Source organism: Macrosteles quadrilineatus, unplaced genomic scaffold (genome assembly GCF_028750875.1).
Source record: "Macrosteles quadrilineatus isolate MER2022 unplaced genomic scaffold, UCM_ALF_1.0 Scaffold_3__2_contigs__length_128488019, whole genome shotgun sequence".
NCBI classification, from domain to species: domain Eukaryota; kingdom Metazoa; phylum Arthropoda; class Insecta; order Hemiptera; family Cicadellidae; genus Macrosteles; species Macrosteles quadrilineatus.
Window position 1 is genome coordinate 48,279,866 of NW_026542596.1, and position 22,854 is coordinate 48,302,719.

General features: G+C 37.0%; 1 protein-coding gene across 1 annotated transcript; it reads right to left on the bottom strand.

The window, feature by feature from the left end:
* Window positions 1-7,070: 7,070 nt before the first annotated feature.
* Window positions 7,071-20,785, bottom strand: LOC128989903 (glyceraldehyde-3-phosphate dehydrogenase-like). The gene is made up of 8 exons (XM_054412028.1): window positions 20,612-20,785; window positions 18,866-19,142; window positions 17,745-17,868; window positions 17,256-17,371; window positions 10,896-11,153; window positions 9,845-10,005; window positions 8,878-9,072; window positions 7,071-7,236 (listed from the first exon to the last, which is right to left on the bottom strand). The coding sequence occupies exons 1-8, from the start codon at window positions 20,710-20,712 to the stop codon at window positions 7,149-7,151; spliced, it is 1,320 nt and encodes a 439-aa protein (XP_054268003.1). The 5' UTR covers window positions 20,713-20,785; the 3' UTR covers window positions 7,071-7,148.
* Between the last annotated feature and the right edge of the window lie 2,069 nt (window positions 20,786-22,854).

Genomic DNA, 22,854 nt, shown 5'->3' on the forward strand with positions numbered 1-22,854 from the left:
ACACTATGTGTTTTATTTATGAATGTCCCGGTATAACTTCCCGGTTATAACCCGGTATATAAGGTGTTATCCACCATTACTGTGGGTGTAGACGATGAGTCTACACCCACAGTAATGGTGGATGACTGACACCTCTTTAGAGGGGGTTGAATCCATAAAGTTCTTGGGGATGCACCTGGATAGGGCGCTGAACTGGCAAGAACACATAGATAGCCTCTGTTCCAGAATTACAAAGGGCATTTTTGCCCTGAGGAATCTCAATCTGACCTGCACAACACAAGTTCTGATCATGGCCTATTATGGCCTTGTTCACTCACACATTTCTTATGGAATTAGGTTATGGGGTGGTTGTGCTAATCAAGATTTTGAAAGGGTGTTTAGACTCCAGAAAAGAGCCATCAGACTCCCCATGTAGCACAGATGGTTTGTGCTAGAGATCCCAGACGTCCTCTTTTTCCCGGACACGTCCTCTTTTTGGGTACAAAAAAAAAAAAAACGTCCGGGGGGATTTTTGGCAAAACTTTCAAATGTCCGGGATTTTGACTTTGTGAGAGAATAAAAAAATATTTCTTCAAGTATTAATATTTAGCAATCAGCTTTTATAATTAATCGTCATCATATCATTAAACTAAGTTAAAATACTACACTTTAATAATAGGCCTATCTTACTAAACTATTATACCAGGGGAACTTTAATAATTTTTATTGCAAATCGTTCTACCAAATTGAATTCATTGTAGTCTTTACACTTGTGGCGGACGAATGGACTAATTACAAACTCTAACCCAAACCTCGGGGTCGTTCGAGTCTTGACTATTTTTTGTACGTTATGAAAAGTAGGGAAGATTGGCAGACGACGGACGCTTTCAGCCATATACGGCAACGGCAGTAGTGTCCGATGCTGGCGCTCGACGTTCGGCCGCATTCTTCTTATTTAATTTTTCAGCATTTAATGTTACCATTAATTTTAACCTAGATGGTTGAAAACTTGAATTGGGTTTTGGATAAAGAAAAGAAGTTGTATCAAAGTCCAAGCTTGAAGGGTAGTTGAATATTAATTTAGGCCTATCTGAGTTCAGTGACAGGAATTTTTTATTACAGTAATGTAACTCAATGATTACCATAGACATTTTTTTTAATTTCAATATTAAATCATTCATATTTAGAGCACCTGATATCATATTTAAGAATAATTGGTATGTTGCTAGCCACAAAACAACAACAAAATGGTAGTGTCTCTGACTTAGATGCGGAAGGGACGGATTTAATTCCCGGCACAACCACTCACAACCACAAAAAAGTTGCACAAAAACTTTATCCTCACATTGACCCCTTGTAAAATTCCACTGGCGTAGACAAAAATTAGAACACTGGGAACCAACTCTTCAGACGGGACGCCGACGGCATCGTTAGTTGGGTAGTGTACATTGTGTAGGTTAACTGTTGCTTGCTGGGCAGGTATAATGCAGTCGTGTTGGGTGCTAGTTCTTAAACACTTCTTAGATAAAATAAGTTCTCTGGTTCAAAATCATGGTCTGATTTTGGACAATTTCTGTTTAGCATGCACATTGGCACCAGGGTGTTTTTGTAAATCAAACATGCTTGAATGTGTTGTAATGTTGCGGTATTCCTTTGATATTAAAACCTCAAGTCTCAATAATAAAAGAAAAACTTGACATTATACGAGTACAAGTTTATTTTTTAACATTTCTTGACCTTTAAAAAATAAACTGGGAAGCTTGAACACATTAAACTAGGTCCTCAAAATAGCTTAAAAAGTACTAATTTTAGCACGTTATTTCCAAAATTTTCAATAACGTTTCAATAAAATTATTCCATACCCCCCAGGCCCCCCGGTGACCCCCCCAAAATATATGTCTAGGACCACCCTTGGTGAGTGATTTTGTCCCCTTTTTTGATGGAGGGTTCCTGGGAACCCTAGGTTGGGCCAACTGTGGGACAGTTGGTCGATGGTTGGTTGGAGCTTCCACGACCAACCAACCGTTGTCCAACTGTATATCTCGTAGTTAGGCCAACCAATATTTACAACTGTGGACCAACATTGGTTCATTGTTAATGAAATACATTAATATGCATTCCTGGGTATCATACATCAAGCCAACCGTGTTGTCCAACCGTTTTATACTCCGTTGGACCAACAAAAGATATTTTTGTTGGACCAACGATGGTCCATAGTTGAGTTTACACGACTTTCATTCTCTGGATCTAGCTTTCATAACACAATTATTATAATAATGCAATTTTTAAATTAATATTCTTTAACTTATTTGCATCAATTTAAGGGGAAAGAGTAATTAATCATATAACAGTCAATTATAATAGCATTAATAATCTAACGGTAATTAAATAATCTATTCAAATACCAGTATCCTCTCTTACTCCAAAAAAATAAAATAATACTTAATACTTTAATACTTTCTTATGAAATGGCGACCATACAATGTAGGTATTTTAAGCCAAGCATGAATGGAGATGAGTGTAGGATGAGTGGCGCGATCTTACCATTTTACCATTTACCATGGGTCCTCCTCTTCACAATCGATCTTGTAGTCTTGTTAGTGACTAAGGCCGACATTCCTTAGACACAGCTGTTAATTAATAGCCCAAACAGCTAATGGCAACTAAGGGACCTACAGTTTATAGTGGAATCCGAACAAAATTTTTTCCATGGTATATACGAATTGGTCTAATTATCAGGTTAGTACTGCGGATAGTCGTAATACTCACTAGTGCGGACGTTAATCCACACCAGGGAGTATCCCATCCACAGTGCATACCTATAAATATCCACAATCCGTGACCTCAATAATAACTACTTATGATGCCTTAACAGATTAACAGAATCATATTATATACTGTGTAGTATCAAAAATGTTTTAAGTATTGCGACCATTGCAACTGTCGGCTAGGTACTCTTTCACCACTTGAAAACTCTTTTTATCAACAATCACAGATAGCTCAGTGGTAAGGCAAGAGGCTCATAAAGTCGAGGGACCCGGGTTCGAGACCCGTCTGGGACAAAAACTTTTGTTCCAGTTTACTTGTTCTCCATAAGAATAACATGAGAATTTTAAATTTACATTTTTTTGGAATTTTCTCCGTAACCATTAGGCGCATAATAACGCATCAATATACTAAATTATTTGTTTTTTTAAGCTCTACAAAATGGTTTGGAAAGAAATTGCTAAATTTTATGTTTTTTGGGTCCAAAATGGGAAAAACCTATTTTTACCCCATAAAACTCCCCGTAAACCCCCGTTCCCATAGTCCGATCATGCTGGTTTGCGAACTCGTTCGAATAAATGTAGGTTTAAACATTTACACAAAATTTCATCAAAATCGGATCATTTTTGCTCGAGTTATCGTGCTAACGGACACACACACACACACACATATATATATTTGGCCTCTAGGGACCTCAAAACGAAAAAAAATTTGTCCCGCGTCCAGGTCTTACTATGTGTACTACAGTAATAGCTTATTCCCTATATGGGAAATTCGCTAAAACGTACGTTTTCAGGAAAAGCACTTTTAAAATTGTCGTTCCGTTTTTTGAAACTTTTTAGCGAATTTCCCTATAGGGAAGTAGCTATTACCGTAGGTCTCATGGTAAGACTTAGGCCCGGGACCGATTTACTTTTTCATTTTGATGTCCCCCAGAGGCCAAAAACACCATTCGTTCAAATTTTTATATATGCATATAAATATATAGATTTATATATATAAAGATTTATATATATATGTGTGTCCGTGAACACGATAACTTGAGTAATTTTTATCCAACTTTGATGAAATTTGGTTTGAAGGTGTAAGGCGGGATAAACTTGAATGAGTTCGCGATCCAGCATGATCGGACCATGGGAACAGGGTTTTATGGGGTAAAAATTGGTTTTTCTCAATTTTGACCCTCAAAACACAAAATTTCCCAATTTCTCTCTAAACCTTCCTCAAAGAGCTTAAAAAAACAAACAATTCAGTATATCAAAGTGTTTTTGTACGGTTATTGGTTAAGGAGAAAACTAAAAAAAAAATAGTAAATTTAAAATTCCCATGTTATTCTTATGGAGAATATTGTAAAATGTTGTAGTTTGCTTGTTTATGGATATCTTTTGATCAAACTTAGCAAATATACTCATTTTATACTAAGCAATAATTATTTTACTTAAAACACACTCTTTATTAGTTTCCTTGTAGCAGCAAACCTAGGTATTCGTTAAACCTAATGTTATTTAAATAGATCAATTGAAAATCAATTCAGCCAAATGGAAATTCGCTTAGACGGCAGGCTTGCTGCGGCGGGGGTATTTAATTTTTTTATTTCATTGACATTTGAAGTTTCATAAAATGTCCATGGTAACGCAATATCTTTGGCGATTTTTTATTAATAGAGCATCTTTGATGGAAAAACACAAAATTTTGTCATGACCATCACGACATAAAACTGAATATACTAAAATAAATAAAAATAAATAGAAATATTAAAAATAGTTAATTAATTATACAATAAACAGCTCACTAAGCTTTTGGTATATTTGGTCTTTATAGAAAAAAATAATAAAAATATAAAAATTGAAAAAAGCCAATAAAATCTTTTAAGTTTGTATAACTCCAAAAAACTTACGTGAGACCCGAAAAATCGTTATGTTTTTGTAGAGGTGTGCTTCTTTTGTGTATAAAACATTGAAATATGATGATATTTTAATTTTTATGATAGAAATCATAAACGTGATGGTCAGGGACAAGCAGTACGGACGTGAATTGTCTGGAATAATCTAAATCTTTATAAACAATCCTTCAATTATACTGATAGTTATAATAAAAATATGTGTTTCAATTGAACTAAACTGTTCAATTTACAATGATATTTAAGTTATTATCACGACCAAACACACTATAACCCATAAGGCTGGATTGGTCGTGAAAAAACCCGCGATGGTCGTGAAACTTTGGTTGTGACATTACTTGTTATTTGGCTCTGTTCTGGCGGTAGCCCTGCACCTCATGTTCGAGGATACAAAGTGGAATTCTTGGTTAATCTAGCAATTGAAATATCTCATAAACAAAAATTAACACCGTGTCTACTTCATCGAATGACTGCGTACGGTCATGGATACACCAAAATTACAAAAAACACAAACTTGCCTTTATTGATCTTGTAATTTCTCCTTTCAACTTGAAACGACCGGCACTACAAACTTGACGTACACCCCGTACTAGTCTCTAAAACGAACTGACGCAATCGACGCCAGGCTTCCACTGTTGTGCTCCAAAGTTGAAAATTTTTCCCAAATGGTCCAAAACACATAATAATAAAAGGCCAGGGACACGAAAACGTACGTTTTTAAATTTTTACTCGGAAACGGCCGTGCACATGTGCCTGCAACTCGCCCATACGCAGGTCCTCCGAACTACTACATGCTCATAAATGAAAGGTAATCAGGTAATCATAACCTCAAATTTCGTTGAGTTTGTTGGAGGAAATTTTCGAAGCCACTTTGTACGCTCAAATCTCTCATCAATTTAATTAAATGCGCCTTCCAATGGTCTTTTAGCAAAAAAAAAAACTCACAATAAGAGAGTAACTACCTTGTCGGCCAGTTGAGGTGGTGGGACTTGTGCCTGGAATGGAAACGGCATGACAAACTACGTATGGCATGTGCCGCGACATGGTCTCGACATGTGCCGCGACTTGTGCCTGCGACTTGTAGGAATGGAAACGTAGACATATAAACCAATGCTACACTAGAAACACACACACACACACACACTACACTACACTAGTGCTACACTAGTGTTTGTTTCGGACTATTGCTAGTTTAGTTCATCAACTTATTGACTTTATTTTTTTTCAAATTTTTTTTAAAGTATCGTGTTTGTTTTTTCTAAAAATAATTTCTAAAAAAAATATTTTTTTGAGTAATTACAGGTGGCGTTGGTGGAAAAAACTAGGTCGGTACAATCAGAAATTTCAAAATTACGGCTATTTTAATTTAGTCATAATAATCTGTTTCTTTGATGTTATATTTATAACTTAAATAACTCAAAAATGGAAAATTTCATAAAAATTAAAGCAGATGCCATTTTAAGTTTTTAATTGGGCCGACTTAGGTCTTGTGTCTTGTGTGGGTTAACATGCTTACCATAGTTTGATAATCATCTGTTGAAAAAATTCAAAGATAAAAATATTCATTTATAAAAAAAACTAAATGCCGGTTACCTGGGAAAATATGCATTTTCGGACATAACTTCATATACAATTTTTTCTTCCTTATTAGGATTCATTCCCAAAGTCCGGCTGAAACGTTTTTTATGGGCATCCTGTGTATGTGAAATTGAACTGATGGTGTGTTTTATTTGGGCTCTGGGTACATCAAAAGGAAAAATAAAATTGGTCCCGGGTCCAGGTCTTAACATGAGACCAACCTACCTACTACAATAGCTTTTTCTCTATGTGAGAAATTCGTTAAAAGAACTGATTGAATTATTACACCAACCATCAGAGTAATTAAACCAGTTGCTATTTGTATAATTTACTGATAATATAGCAACAAAACAATTAAACTGTTAGGTTAGGTAAACTGATAAATCATCCCTTTTACACTCCCTGTATTAATCTTGCTGAGAGTGAAAGTGTACAAAGTTTACCCACCAATCAAGGAACGGAGGAACATAAAATTAGCCAATAAGTATAAGTACTCCTGAGAGAAATATTATATTCGTGAAATGCTTCTATGACATTATACTTCACAAATCACATACTGATCATGATAAGCTGTTTTCCATCTCTAGCTTGAAGTTATTTATAATAATTATACACACTTACAAACCAACTAATAATAATTGTTACCGTGCATTGTTATAAAATATAGCCTAGAATACAATTATTTTGTTTTATTATTTTTTATTATGTTTGGGTCGTTTGAGAGTTTTCAATAAACACATTATTTGAAACATTGTATGTACTTTTACGATTATGTTTATTGATGAATGGTCTCAATTTCACTTATATAGGTAATCTAAATTAACTTTCAACACAGTAGTAATGAATATATTTTTATTCATTAATTCATAAATAGAATTCGTGGACAAAATCATACAGAGTAGGATTGTGTTTTGTAGACTCTTCTTCAAGAATTCTCAGCTTCCTTTGCTTCTGCATGCATGAACTTGATAAGGTCAATAACTCTACAGGTGTAGCCGTACTCGTTATCGAACCTGTAAAATCGTTCTTAATCAAAAATTAAAATCAATGTTAAAAATTGGATCGCCAATGTAATTTCCTAATATTTTTGAAATATCAAACATATTGCACATACTATATACTATTTGTATTTCTGTATCTGTATTTCTTATATGTATTTCTGTATTTGTATTTCTGTATATTCTGTATTTGTATTTTTTGTATATTTTTGTATATTCTTTGTATGTAGCCTTGTTGCATCATGGCCTTGTTGCCTATACAAGTATGGAGATTTATTGTAGGATGAGTGGCGGATGAGTGTAGGATGAGCCTTGTTACTGACTAAGGCTGACCTGTTCCTTAGACAGGACTGTTAATTAATAGCCCATACAGCCAATGGCAACCAAGGGACCTACTGTTTATTGTGGAATCCGAACCAATTTTTTTTCCTTGTAATTTACAAATTGGTCTAATTATCAAAATAGTACTGCGGATAGTTGTAGTACTCACTTGTGAGGGGGTTAATCCACACTAGCAAGTATCACATCCACAGATCATGCCTATAAATATCCACAATTTGTGACCTCAAAAGTAGTTGGATTACAGTCCCAGTCTAGTTCATGTTGGTGACACTGATCGCTAGTGTCGACAACATTTTATTTATATTATTTTAGGGTTAGTTTAATGATTTTTCTTTACTGTGTAGTTATATAACTAGGGAACAAGTTATCGTTTATGATAGATCGTTTTATTTGGTTAAACGAGGTTTTCAAGGACTAAAATAACAAGAAACAAATAGTTTACATCAGCTGATCCATAAGGATGAGAAATCTTCTAAGGGAATAAATACTACGACAACCAGCTGTTTCTTTAGCCAGTAGCATTTTAGTGAACAAGGTAAAAGTGTTTAAGGCTGTATTTACAATCTACGAGGGTCCCCCAGCGGCTCACTCTAGAGTGTCCCCTCTATTCTGATTCTTCTGTTTGTGGGGCTTAGGGGTTTTAAAATTATTACTTCAAAGCCATATGAGCTTAACCGTTTATTTTCTATGATCCAATCAGAAAACAGATCCCAAGAGAGTACCTAGCTAATAAATAAATCCAATTTATTTTTTGATAATATTGGGGTCTGCGGACCAGACCTTTTTACTTCAGGCGGGGTAAAAATTTTCGATCTTCGGAGCTTGGGTCAAAATTGGGTACCTTTGGAAAGTATTGATTTATTAAAATATTAATTATCATCCTACAACCTCGTTAAGCGTGGATAAATCGCAAACATAAAACTATATTGAAAATTAATAATGTTGTCCTCAAGGTATTCTATGCGGGCGTGGTGCCACCTACGTCTCCTGTCGTCCGGTGGTCATGATGAAATGATTAATGTCTTCCACATTAACGCTGACATTATCTAAGTCTCCCTCGGTTAGGAAAATTGGTGAAAGCCCATACCCGTGAAATTTATTTTTCAATAGAAAAAAGAATTTCCTTTAAGCCCAAAGTGGGACCCCCTCCCAGGCTGAGGTTCTTGGCAACCGCTGTGTCCACCGTTGGTAAAATACAGCCCAGAATCTCATTGAATATGAAGATTGTTCGTGTTCCTCAAATCTGTGATTTTTAAATATTACCTGTATTTGTATAAGACTAAAAGATAAATCAAACAACATAGAAGTGCATACCAAGCTATCAATTTGAAGAAGTTCTTATTAAGTTCCATGCTGGCCTTGGGGTCGTAGATGACTGAATAGTGTGACCCTATGAGGTCGGAGGACACTATCTCATCAGAGGTGACGTCCATTATTCCCAACATGCTGTCGTCACTCGCTTCCACCATCGCCTTAGTGATTTCATCCAGACATGTTGCCTGCTTTGTCCTGCAGGTAATTAGAGTTCAAAGTGCAGTTCTAAAAAATTGTCTGGAGTTCATCTCTGTCTATAGTCAAAAGAAAATAGAACTGGCGGGTCAAGGTAATGTTTTTAAATAGGCAAGCTGGTACTAATTACCGCCAGTTCTATTTGAGTTGACTATAGTGTTTGCATGAAATGGAGGATCTTTGAACACCGAACAAATAACAGATGAAAAGAATGAGAATGGTTTGTATTAATTGCCAAAGTGGATAGCAATTATTTTTTAATATGCTTGTTTTTTTCCAGAGAATGTGAATGTGTAAAACCCCAGAGTATAAATTTTGACTATTGATAGGATGGAACTCCTATTCCCAAGTTAAAGCTGCAGTTGGTTTAGTAATAGAGGACATGGTTAAATCAAGCCACCAACAAAGTGGGCTGATGTCAATTATTGATTTCCTTGAACGTTTTTATTAACCTAAATCGAAATGACAACTTTCTTTAAGGTATAGCTAGTTTTATTTCTCATAAAAATGTATAGTACTAAAAACTATGGAAACTCCAAATTTCAACAGCAGCACAATCATGTGACTGGCTCATTCAACTGTGATTTATTTGAATAGAAAATTGGCAACAGATTTCCCATATGGATGGGATGTCTACTTCACTACCAAAAAGTCAATACTATGAGCAATGTCAATTGTTAAAATAAATTCTTATAAATGAAATTGATTGAAAATCTTGGACATTAATTTTTTCTAACCAACAAACGCAAGTATGGAAGTGTTTTGCATTCACCTGACAGTCAGGTCTATCATAGACACAGTAGGGATGGGTACTCTGATAGACAGCGCCGTCATCTTTCCTTGTAGCTGAGGTAGAACCTTGCCTAGCGCTGCCGCAGCCCCGGTGTATGTTGGGATCATGTTCTGCAAACCACCACGGCTCTCCCGCCAATTCTGAAAAGAAAGGAGTGATAAACTGTGCTACTTATACCTCAACTAATCAGTTAATCTCTCCACTAAGACTGCAGCACGCTTTAAGCTGAATAATACAGGATGCATGGTCTGTCCAATGGTAGTTCCAAGGAGGGGGGCTACAGGGGTTAAAGCTCATACATAAATGAATTTAAAGACACATCCCTTCCTTAAAAGGTAATGGAAGTTTTTGGACACAGTTCTAGATGATAAAAATGGCTTTAGAAAGTTATCAAGTAGCTTTCGAAATACAAAATTTTCCTTGTACCCCCGTCTTTTCTTGGGGTGTGGATCCACAAACCTCCCAGGAGCCACCCCTCCCTCCCTTGACAAGGTCTTAGAACCCTCATTGGTTCCGTAGAACGGATTGGATAATATGTGTAGCTTTATCACTGAGATCTGTTTGTTTAGCCAGGATGATTTATTGAATGCACAATGTTCAAGAAGAGCAGAGGGTTCTGTTTTGAACTATCTAAGAGTATTAATATAGTCTATTTATGAACCACACAGTTCAACTTCTAAAAACTTCGTCTCACACATAAAGGAAAGTTTTGACTTGTTTATCACTACCTACTTCAGTCTGATCTAGAAGTAGGATTTATAAGACTATGTGTTAAGTTAGCTACCTTTTGAGAGGTTATGCTACCTCAGATGAAATACTTAAAATTAGACTCAGTTAATAACTTTTAGAAACACAGGGTAGGTAGGTAAAACATTTACACTCTTTAACTCATACACTTATGAAAAAGCCAGTATAGCTAAGGTTATTTTAAAAGAAATGTTTAAAAATATGCAATGCTTACACCTCATAAGTACAACTTACAATAAAAGTCTAGCTAGTGAATCACAAAATAAAAAATATCAAAACAAACCTTCTGGGACGCCTGATCCAGTATTCTCTGTGAAGCAGTGATAGCATGCACTGTTGTCATGAAGCCCTCTACAACCCCGAACTTGTCATGTAGCACTTTGGTGAGCGGTGCAAGAGCATTGGTCGCGCAGGAAGCGGCAGAAACAATGCTCATGTTGGTCTCGTACTCGTCCAGGTTGACACCGACCACGAACGTGGGACAGTTGTCTTTACATGGGGCGGCCACCACAACGTGTCTGGCGCCAGCGTCCAGATGACCCTGTCAATAGAGAGTGTTAGCGTCTAGCGAGGGACTAGCTAGGAGGTTACAGAGGGGATTATTTAAAATCAAAGCCATTCTTTGAGATGACTGTAACGTGCTAAAATTAAGGAGTTGAATTTTATCACATTACAAGGAATAATGTTTTATTTGTTAAGCTGGGTTTTCCTAGGCGCGTAGTCGGCCAGCGGAGAGAGGAACGCGGAGAGCGGACTCAGCTTGTCTTAGGTAATTTAATGTTACTGTTTTCCTAGCAGCGGAGCGGAATGCCATGTTAATTTCAATTCCGCTCTCCGTTGTCCGCTCTCCGCTGGCCGACTCCGCGTCTAGGAAAACCCAGCTTTATGAAGAGAGAAAAACAGTCAGCGAAAAATAATAGAAAAATGATATAAAATAATTACTTGGAAAAAAATATTCAATTTCAATCTACAGTATTTGGAAAATATTAACAAGTTACAGCTGGCCCCAGAGTCGGGCATGCGCAGAAGAGTCAACGAGTTGGCAATCGCGGTAGCGGGAGAACCCGCGCATGCGCATGAGGCACTCGCGCATGCGCCCGAGGCTCGAGTGGCGAGCGCCGAACGAGAGTAAAGCTGGGTTTTCCTAGACGCGGAGTCGGCCAGCGGAGAGCGGACAACGGAGAGCGGAATTGAAATTAACATGGCATTCCGCTCCGCTGCTAGGAAAACAGTAACATTAAATTACCTAAGACAAGCTGAGTCCGCTCTCCGCGTTCCTCTCTCCGCTGGCCGACTACGCGCCTAGGAAAACCCAGCTTAACCACGACCGTCAGTCTATCTCCGACCCTCCGACACCGACACACGAGCTGACGAGTTGTTAGAAGTTGTAGTACGAGTTAGTAGAGTGAGTAAATACCAGTATAAGTATTATAACGGATAGTACTAGTAGGGTGCATCAAACATCAATTGCGACTAAGGTACGCTCTATCTACCATTTTCGGCTTTTAGCCATTTAGTAGCCACCAAAACCACCAGTAGCTTGTTTTCCTACTGTATTATAAATCCATACTAAATTTGCAAATTATTCTTACTATTCCTATACAAATTATAAAATCACAATAGTTTTCCTATTCAATCATATAATTTGAATTTCACTGTCAATTAAACCCTACCGTAGAACGCTTACTACCACAGTTATCTACATTCCTATCTGGTAATCAGTCTTTGAACCATAGTATCCTACATCAGATTATCTCCTTTCATTTATTTTTATTTAGACTCAGTTATCATTCATTCCAGTAAAATACCACCTAAACAATTGCCTGGAGCTTGAAATAATTTCATAACGTAGTAGCCTAATATAATAGCTTGCATTACTAATAGCCTATCCTCCAACTATATCAATTGCTTTGCATTAGTTTCCTGCTTGATTTGGTGTGCATTGTTGTATAGATTTGATTTGGGCCAAGTGTATGTACACATTCTCCTAATTGTTTACCCTACCCTTACACAAATCTCCATCCTGCAGACGACCGTCCGATATTATTACCGATTTTCTCCCGCAGACGTCCGTCTGGATTCCATAGTAAACCTAAATAGTGAGCAAAGGCGGCTAATTGGCATCGAATCATCCAAACTTGTTTTAGGCTAAAGAAAATTAATACTTCGATTATTTCAAGCTGTAATCTGGTTTTGTAAGCAGGGGAACAGACACGCGACTCGTGATTACCCCATACCTTACCATTTCAAACCCACTATTACCGTTTATCCATCCAACGACCGTTGGGAAGTAATTTTATCCTTGCCGATGACACTCGGGATAATCCTTACTTCCGATCCAACGACCGTTGGGAACGATCTTACCTTTAACGACCCACTCGACTTATCCCTCCAACGACCGTTGGGAAGTACCCTTTATCCCTACCGATTACAATCGGGATAACTTACTTCCGATCCAACTACCGTTGGGAACGATCTTACCTTTAACGACCCACTCGACTTATCCCTCCAACGACCGTTGGGAAGTACCCTTTATCCCTACCGATTACAATCGGGATAACTTACTTCCGATCCAACGACCGTTGGGAACGATCTTACCTTTAACGACCCACTCGACTTATCCCTCCAACGACCGTTGGGAAGTACCCTTTATCCCTACCGATTACAATCGGGATAACTTACTTCCGATCCAACGACCGTTGGGAACGATCTTACCTTTAACGACCCACTCGACTTATCCCTCCAACGACCGTTGGGAAGTACCCTTTATCCCTACCGATTACAATCGGGATAACTTACTTCCGATCCAACGACCGTTGGGAACGATCTTACCTTTAACGACCCACTCGACTTATCCCTCCAACGACCGTTGGGAAGTACTCTTTATCCCTACCGATTTCAATCGGGATAACTTACTTCCAATCCAACGACCGTTGGGAACGATCCTACCTTTAAAGACTCTCTCAACTTATCCATCCAACGACCGTTGGGAAGTACCCTTTATCCCTACCGATTACAATCGGGATAACTTACTTCCGATCCAACGACAGTTGGGAACGATCTTACCTTTAACGACCCACTCGACTTATCCATCCAACGACCGTTGGGAAGTACCCTTTATCCCTACCGACTACAATCCGGATAACTTACTTCCGATCCAACGACCGTTGGGAACGATCCTACAGTTAACGACCCACTTGATTTATCCATCCAACGACCGTTGGGAAGTAACCTTTTATCCCTACCAACTACACTCGGGATAACCTTACTTCCGATCCAACGACCGTTGGGAACGATCCTACAGTTAACGACCCACTTGATTTATCCATCCAACGACCGTTGGGAAGTAACCTTTATCCCTACCGACTACACTCGGGATAACCTTACTTCCGATCCAACGACCGTTGGGACCGATCCTACCTTTAACGACCCAATCGATTTATCCATCCAACGACCGTTGGGAAGTAACCTTTATCCCTGCCGACTACCCTTGGGATAACCTTACTTCCGATCCAACGACCGTTGGGACCGATCCTACCTTTAACGACCCACTCGATTTATCCATCCAACGACCGTTGGGAAGTAACCTTTTATCCCTACCGACGACACTCGGGATAACCTTACTTCCGATCCAACGACCGTTGGGACCGATCCTACCTTTAACGACCCAATCGATTTATCCATCCAACGACCGTTGGGAAGTAACCTTTATCCCTGCCGACTACCCTCGGGATAACCTTAATTCCGATCCAACGACCGTTGGGACCGATCCTACCTTTAACGACCCACTCGATTTTTCCATCCAACGACCGTTGGGAAGTAACCTTTTATCCCTACCGACGACACTCGGGATAACCTTACTTCCGATCCAACGACCGTTGGGACCGATCCTACCTTTAACGACCCAATCGATTTATCCATCCAACGACCGTTGGGAAGCAACCTATATCCCTGCCGACTGCACTCGGGATAACCCTACTTCCGATCCAACGACCGTTGGGAAAATAACGTCATTTCTCCGACCTATTAATCAGGATTAACCGGACTTTAAAATCCCAACCTATTCCACGATCCGGTTGAAAGTTAGTTTACCACCTTGCTAATCTTATTGTTGGTTATGTGGGCTGTGATGAGACCGAAAACGTAAACTGTTGGACATCGTCCTAAACGTCACGGGTCTGAGCCTTAACCAACAAATAAAACCGGACCTTGGCTTGCTGAGCTTTTTGGACAAATTTTAAGTGTAAACGGCTTTACCAGGTGACAAGAACGTTGTCGACCAGATAAGCGTTACATGACAGTTAGAATAAAGTGACTGATCGTGTCAGTGAGGTTTCCGCTAGCACACTTGTTTAAAAATGCAGGATGTACAAATTCTTCATGTCCTCACTTCACCAACTATCTTGATTTAAACAAACTTTTTCTAGTGTGGTAGTGTGGATTTCAAGCTGACCAAACCATGGTTGCCTATCTTAAATGACTAGAACCAGCAGAGTTAATTGTTCCAGTGTTATGACAAATGTACAATTGTGATCAAAGAAGGGCCATAATTTATCTCTGATTTAAATATACAAGCTTGATTAAAGGTATACGTATATTTATGAAATGTTTTGTGTATTTATAGGTTGAGAAAAAGAAAGATGACATATAGTGGACATTATTTAAGTTTATAACCTTTTTGATATTTTCCTAACAAACTTTCAGATATTACTATAAAGTCTTGATCTCTGACATCAAAAGGCTACTTATGGTACTTTATGGTATGCTAAGTTACTAAGGGTTATGTTACTTGGTTAGTTTGACTTATTATTAAACTAGCTGTACCCACGGGCTTTGCCCCGTTTAACTTCATGAGTATTCGCATGGCTCAATCACGTCCTGGTTGAAGTTTGTTCGCTACGCTCACTCACCTTTAGGTTGGAGCTCGTTCGCTGCGCTCACTTGCCTTCAGGTTAGCTCGTTCGCTACGCTAACTAGCCTCCAGGTTGAAGTTCGTTCGCTACGCTCACTCACCTTTTGGTTGCAAATTAGCTGTTGTCATACATTTAAAACAAATTATAGTGCTGCACCCTGTTGGTAATCCTTGTAACTTGAATTCTATTGAACATCATAGAACAAAACCAACTTGTTTTATTGAAACAGCTGTTAAGATTCATTAATTCCTTTTAAATATGAAAAATCATAAGGTTAACATGGGAAACTCCAGAGCCAATGGGGCGAAGCCCGAGAGTCCGATCAGAATAAAAACTACTTAGTTTTCCTATTTAATGCCGAAAGAATCAGTGTACCAAATTTCAGCCTCCTAGGTAAATGTGAAGTGGGAGAATTAGTGATGAGTGAGTGAGTGAGTGAGTCAGTCAGTGAGGGCTTTGCTTTTTATATAATACTAGCTGTACCCGCGGGCTTTGCCCCGTTTAACTTCATAAGTGAGCTCGTTCGCATGGCTCAATCACGTCCTGGTTGAAGTTCGTACGCTACCTTTAGGTTGGAGGTCGTTCGCTGCACTCACTTGCCTTCAGGTTAGCTCGTTCGCTACGCTAACTCGCCCCCAGGTTGAAGTTCGTTCGCTACGCTCACTCACCTTTTGGTTGCAAATTAGCTGTTGTCATAAATAAAAAAAAAAATAATAGTGCTGCACCCTGTTGGTAATCCTTGTAACTTTAATGCTATTGAACATCATAGAACAGAACCAACTTGTTTAATTGAAACAGCTGTTAAGATTCATTAACTCCTTTTAAATATGAAAAATCATAAGGTTAACATGGGAAACTTACAGCCACTGGGCCGGAGCCCGATGGCCCGATCAGAATAAAAACTACTTGGTTTTCCTATTTAATGCCCAAAGAATCGGTGTACCGAATTTCAGCCTCCTAGGTAAATGGGAAGTGGGAGAATTAGTGATGAGTAAGTGAGTGAGTCAGTCAGTGAGTCAGTGAGGGCTTTGCCTTATATATATATATACTAGCTGTTTGCCCGTTCTACGTACGGGAATCTTGCAGTAAGTTGAAACCTTATATTCAGAACAGGAGTTGGTTTGCATATTTAGTGTGCATTTTTCCAGATATGCTACCAAAACTACTACTGTATAGGAATACATATAAACCTTCGCAAATACAATATCTGACAGTTTCAAAGCCAAAACGTGAATGTAAACATATCAGTGACAGCTAGAAGTGAGAACTAATCCAAACAGCTGATCGTTATTTCATCAAATGTAATAGGAAACATTGGGAGAAAATTTGACAAAAATCAAACAAAATTGGGTTTTTGATGGTTCGTTTTTTTGTTTTCAAAGAAGCCAGGCCATGTTTTTATAGCCCAAGACACTCTCACCAATCCAGTAAATACAGAAAAACGATTAGAACCTTGATCGGTACTCTAGTTTCCTAGGAGTAGGCCGCGTAAAATGACAATTTGGCGTTACAGACAGAGTCACAGAATGGACAGACAGATATACAGACAGAAATTGAGATAAGACTCGTTTCGGCTTTCTTAGTCTATGAAACGTAAAAATAACCAAAAACTGCATGATTCTAAGCAATGTACAGACAAAACTGTAATTTTATTTATATAGATATATATAGATATAGTATAATATATAATATTATATAGAAGATTTATCCAAAACGTTTGCATTGTTTACCTGACATTTCTCCGTCGTTGTGTTTTTCCCACTTGCTTCAATCACATAATCCACACCTAGATCTTTCCAAGGAATATTTTTTGGGTTGGCTTCTTGATAAGTACAGACCTTCCTGCCTAGAAATTAAAATTTTGATTAGTTCAAAACTGCTTTTTAATTTAAATCAATTAATTACGTTTGGTTGTGACATTTCAGTAGTGAGCAGTTAGCTCAAAATAGATTTTTGATTATTTTAGCCCAAAAGGCTCATTTCCACTCAGTAAGCTGGCAAGGCCACTGGCTAAAGGTCTTACACAACAGCTGACATACTTATACATGAACCTCAGAATAAACCCTTGCCAACAAAAGAATTGCTATGGCAGTTCAGTAACAGAATGCTTATGTGGGATTTACTTTTAATGTACAGAGGTATTAAACAAAATATGCCTTATTGATCAAAGACATTCTATGGAATATTTGGTGAGCATTGAACAGGTAACATAAACTTACCTTCCATAACCAGTTGCTTCCCCTCCACTTCCACATCAGAGACAAAGCGGCCATGAGTGGAATCATACTTAAGCAAGTAAGCCATGTACTCTGGCTTCATCTGGGGGTCGTTAACCGCTACGATCTGGGGAATAATAAAAGAGATTTGTAGAAAATATTTTTGAGTTAGTTACCATCAACAGTTTCAAATCTGTAGATAAAATACTGAAAGTAGCATCTTAGACGTGAAAATGGTGAAATTTTTAAAAGTCCGCTTCAGCATAGTCGGTGAGTATTATAACAATTAGTGATCATCATTGTCACAAAGGTTACTTGTTGGAGATTAAGGGAAAAGTTAGAAAAGTAGTACTAATAACTGACTATACTTAAGTGGAAGCATTAAGTAAAACTTTCTGTTTCATTCTGTAGGAGCACAGATAAGACTGTTTCATGGGAATTATGGCATTATTAGCATGCACTACTGTATTATAGTTCAATTTGAAGCTGGAGTTTGTTCTTCAAATGGTGTGTAATCACAAGGCTGTTATTACACACATTCAAATTCAATACATTTTGGGGTAAAAATATTGGCATAAATAGGTACACAAATATGTACTAATCGGATTAAATAGGTTACAGTCCCACCCCCTAATATTTTACAAATCTAGCACTGCTAATAACAATGTTGAAGCTGTATGCAGTTTTATAATAAAAATATTATTTGTTGAGTTGAGCCACCAACAGAGTGCACTGCTGTCAATAACTGATTTCACACTATAGTATACACAGTCTTTTTAACTTAAACAAACATAAAGGTTTATGTAAACTAAAGGTACCTCACAGCAGGTAAAGAGAAATAAAGTAAAGAGACATTTAAGACTATAGCGCGTGACTCTGAATGATCATTCAATAAGACGTTCTTTTAAACTAAATAATTAGATACGACTAGTCTATGTAGATGAGATATCTACTTCAGAAACCAAAAGTCTACGGTGAAACATACAATTAATTTGCTTAGCGGATAAGGCTTCAACCATTCTCTGATTTACCTCTGTGTCTGTTGTGATAATCAAAAGAGAATGGTTTACTGTATAGCTAAAGATCTACAAATTATAATATCGCCAACCTATCACACACTTTACCTCCAAAGGACAACCGTGCTCTGCAGCTATCCTCATCACCATTCTCCCTATCCTGCCGAACCCGTTGATGCCGATCCTGGGATACTCAGATATTCCTTTATCTTCACCTGATCCTTCCTCCGTCTTCCCTCCACACATCACCTTACCTTTCTCCTTCATGTTCTTGCTTGGTCCACACATCTTGCCTTTCTCGACCTTGGAGTCACTTTTCTTATCCTGCTTTGCTGGGCTGCACATCTTTCCCTTTTTATCATCCTTTCCTTTGCTTGCTTTTGAGCTGGAGCAACAAAAAAAGGAAAATAATTGGTGTGAGGTGTTAACATAAATGATAGGAGTGAACAATCAAAACATTTAGAGTATAAAGTTGTTTATACATTACTAGCTGAACCCGGCAGACGATGTCTTGCCTTTGACTATTTATAATCCCGCGGGCTTTGCCCCGTTTAACTTCTTAATTTTCAAGATGATCTCGTTTGCATGGCTCAATCACGTCCTGGTTGAAGTTCGTTCGCTACGCACACTCACCTTTAGGTTGGAGCTCGTTCGCTGCGCTCACTTGCCTTCAGGATAGCTCGTTCGCTACGCTAACTCGCCTCCAGGTTGAAGTTCGTTCGCTGCGCTCACTCACCTTTTGGTTGCAAATTAGCTGTTGTCATAAATGTAAAAGAAATAATAGTGCTGCACCCTGTTGGTAATCCTTGTAGCTTTAATGCTATTGAACATCATAGAACAGAACCAACTTGTTTAATTGAAACAGCTGTTAAGATTCAATAATTCCATTTCTCATAAGGTTAACATGGGAAACTCCAGAGCCACTGGGGCGGAGCCGATTGATGGATCACGAAATTGATGGTGTATAAACCTATTCCATGACATTCTACACGTATGTACCAAGATTCGTGGCAATCGGTTCAGCGGTGTCTGAGTTTATCACTGCCAAACAAACAAACAAACAAATATATATACAAACATCCTCTTTTATACTTATAGATTAACATTTTAATTTTATAGAAAATGGATTAAAACATTTTAATTCACCTTACTTGTTTTTATACTACCTATTCTTTTGTTTCTCCTATTCCCATCTTATTACACGTGATATCACAGTGATATCAATACTGCTTACTTTAATAACCTAAATTATTAACTTGTTATTATCATACAGCAATCCTTCTCTGTATAGATTATCTAGACAGAACTTGTCATATGCTTCCATCCTTCTCATTCACTAACGCACAAACAATATTAACAACTAATTTTAAATTTTGACGCTGCTAGTAGGGACAATGTATTGGTGTTAAAAACCTAAGTCATTAAAAAATCTTTAAAGATGCTAAAATCTCTTCTTCAAAATCTCATCTTTCCTTTAAAAACCAGGTGGTCAGTCTCTCTTTCAGCAGGTTCAATGGAAAATTACACATAGGCTAATGTAATGATAGTAAACTGGATCTGATTCTCAAGTTTCCCTAAACTTTTGTTTTATCTTTTTATTTATAGATATGGAACGTATTCTAGCTTAACAATTTACATATCAGTGAAATATTTTTGCTTTCAAATAAAATTTTTATTTACGTTATAAAATTGTTATATTACCAATTGTAGGATTGTAGTAGATACACTACCTGAAATCGTAAAACCTACTTTTTTTTAGCTTTATTTTGCATTTTTTATGCCTATATTTCAACTTGGAGTAAATACTAGTACACCTAACCAAAAACTAAAGAAGCTAATGTAGTTGAAGAATACCTGTAAAACGTAGAAGGAGGAATTTGAACAGTTCCTGGATTTCCTGGTTTAATCACCAGATGACTGCATCGTTGAATGTTAAGTCGAAGAGAGGGAAACATTCTTGAAAATTTAATTTTACTAAAAATTTTTATCAGAAGAAATAATATTTGAAACAAGAATTTTGTTACAATGTTATGTCAGCTGAGTCAACAAATTATTCAACACCAAGCAAGAAAATTAAGTAAAGTATAAAAGAGAAAACATCCTAACCAAAACATAAAAAATATATAATACACAATTATCCAATCCCATGGTTAAGATAAAATCATTGAACAGTATACAAGTAAGAAATACAAGTGTTTATTGGTTAGAATAAATTTTAATAATTAAATTAGTAAACACTAAAACTAAGAGGGGCCAAATTGAATAAAAGCACTTAAACTAAGGCACTTAGTTGTCAAAGAAAGAGAGCAATGATTAATTCTTAATTACATTTTACACAACCAAAGAGGGGTTCTCTTCAATAACTATTACTTTGAAATAAAGTCCTGTTAGAAAATTACCTTACGTCTACAAATACTAAATCATTACATTGTGTCTGTTTGTCTTCCAGGATTATTTTGAAAAAGAAAAAGAAATTAAATTTGTTAGCCAAAAGCATTGGTTATACAGTATTATGGGTTTAATTATTGTTGTTGTAAGGAACTATAAAATTAAATACAGTTTAACAACCCTTGGTGCTTTACAAAGTTTGAAACTATTTGCATTAATATCCAGTTGAGAGCACACTTTTCATTAATGCATTTTTTATCTTGTTAGTTAAATGTTTCTGTCCGAAACATCAATGGGGACAATCATATGAAAAAATGTGTATTCTAATCGTGTAAAATATTATGTAGGCTATAAACTAATTCTGTTGTAATTTTGGTAAAATCTTAATAGCTATAAAAATAAAGTAAAATAATATCAAAATAAAGTAAAAGTTTAAGTTGTTATCAATGTATACTTCGTATAGAATGTTGTCATGTTTGGTATCCAATAGACAAGTAATTGATCAACAGATTCTTGCTGTCTTCATAATTTGTTTTACTAATATATTTTTATAAACAGCCTTCTTATTCCAGATATAATTTGTTATTGAGCTTCAATAGCTGATAAACCTTACGAGCACCAAATTCAAACAAACATAGAAACAATACCAAACAACAGAAACAAGACCAGAAAAAAATCAACAATATTGTTTACGTAAGCATCTAAAATACACAATATGACATTGATTCGTATTATTCTGCCCTTGGGTATAATCGGGTATTCTTGACTTTTTATGTCAAGTAATATTGGTACATTGATGCTTCACTTAAATTGTTTTGTATCAGTAATTCATTATTGCCTATAGGTGTCACGTTTCAGCATTTTCTAAAACATTCTCAGTTTGCAAGATGGCTTGTTTTACTTGGTATTTTTGGGATGGAGTTCTTTTCATTTTTACATGTTTCCTGTGTAAGATCACTGGTATACTTCCGTCACACGTAAATGGAAAAGGATTTACCTTAGAGAAAATTCTCCATAAGACCACAGGTTTGTTTAACGTTGCCAAAGTTTGATATGACTAGTATTAACAGTCACAAAAAAGAAAAACGCAATAGGCATTTCTGTGCATGAATGTTTTATTGGGAAATCACCATTAAAAATAAAAATTTCTAGGGATAGATTTAAGGTTTAGGCATGTGTTGACTGTATGTTGTTTAGCTATCATACATGGAGTTCTGTTGTTAATTTCATGTTGGCATATATACCGTGCAATAAAAAATCAAGGAGCTATATAAAAAAAAAAAAAACAGAAACACAAATTCACAACCAAAGGAAAAAACCTAATCACAAAAAAGGAAAACGTGCATTGATTATTCAAGTAATTGAATCGTTTTTTGTTTCAGGAGTTGAATCAAAGTCGATCACTGAAAATGACAGTCCGTTTTACATTTATGGGATCGGTTACATAGTTTTGGTTACGTTAGGCATAGGTGCCTGGAAGATATACGTGTCCAGTCATAACCTTGAAATTTCCTTGGGTTATGATTTTGAAGTGAATCGTATTTTCGCTTACATTGTAATCCTCAATGCCCTTCTGTTCAGAAGGAGGAGCACTTTGAAATGTGTGTACAGCGCAGCAAAACTCTACTGCAAGTGTCATCCTTCTTTGAAACCCTGTTGGTTCATTATCTTTTCTATATTATTAAATATAATTTCAATTGTAGGATCTC

Bases quoted from the DNA above. Each gene is read 5' to 3' on its own strand.
- LOC128989903 (XM_054412028.1), bottom strand. From the start codon at position 20,712: ATGTTTCCCTCTCTTCGACTTAACATTCAACGATGCAGTCATCTGGTG. The intron at 17,869-18,865 runs GTAAAGTGTGTG...ATTATTCCCCAG, and splicing joins AGCACGGTTGTCCTTTGGAG to ATCGTAGCGGTTAACGACCC. The intron at 9,073-9,844 runs GTGAATGCAAAA...AATTACCTGCAG, and splicing joins ATGATAGACCTGACTGTCAG to GACAAAGCAGGCAACATGTC.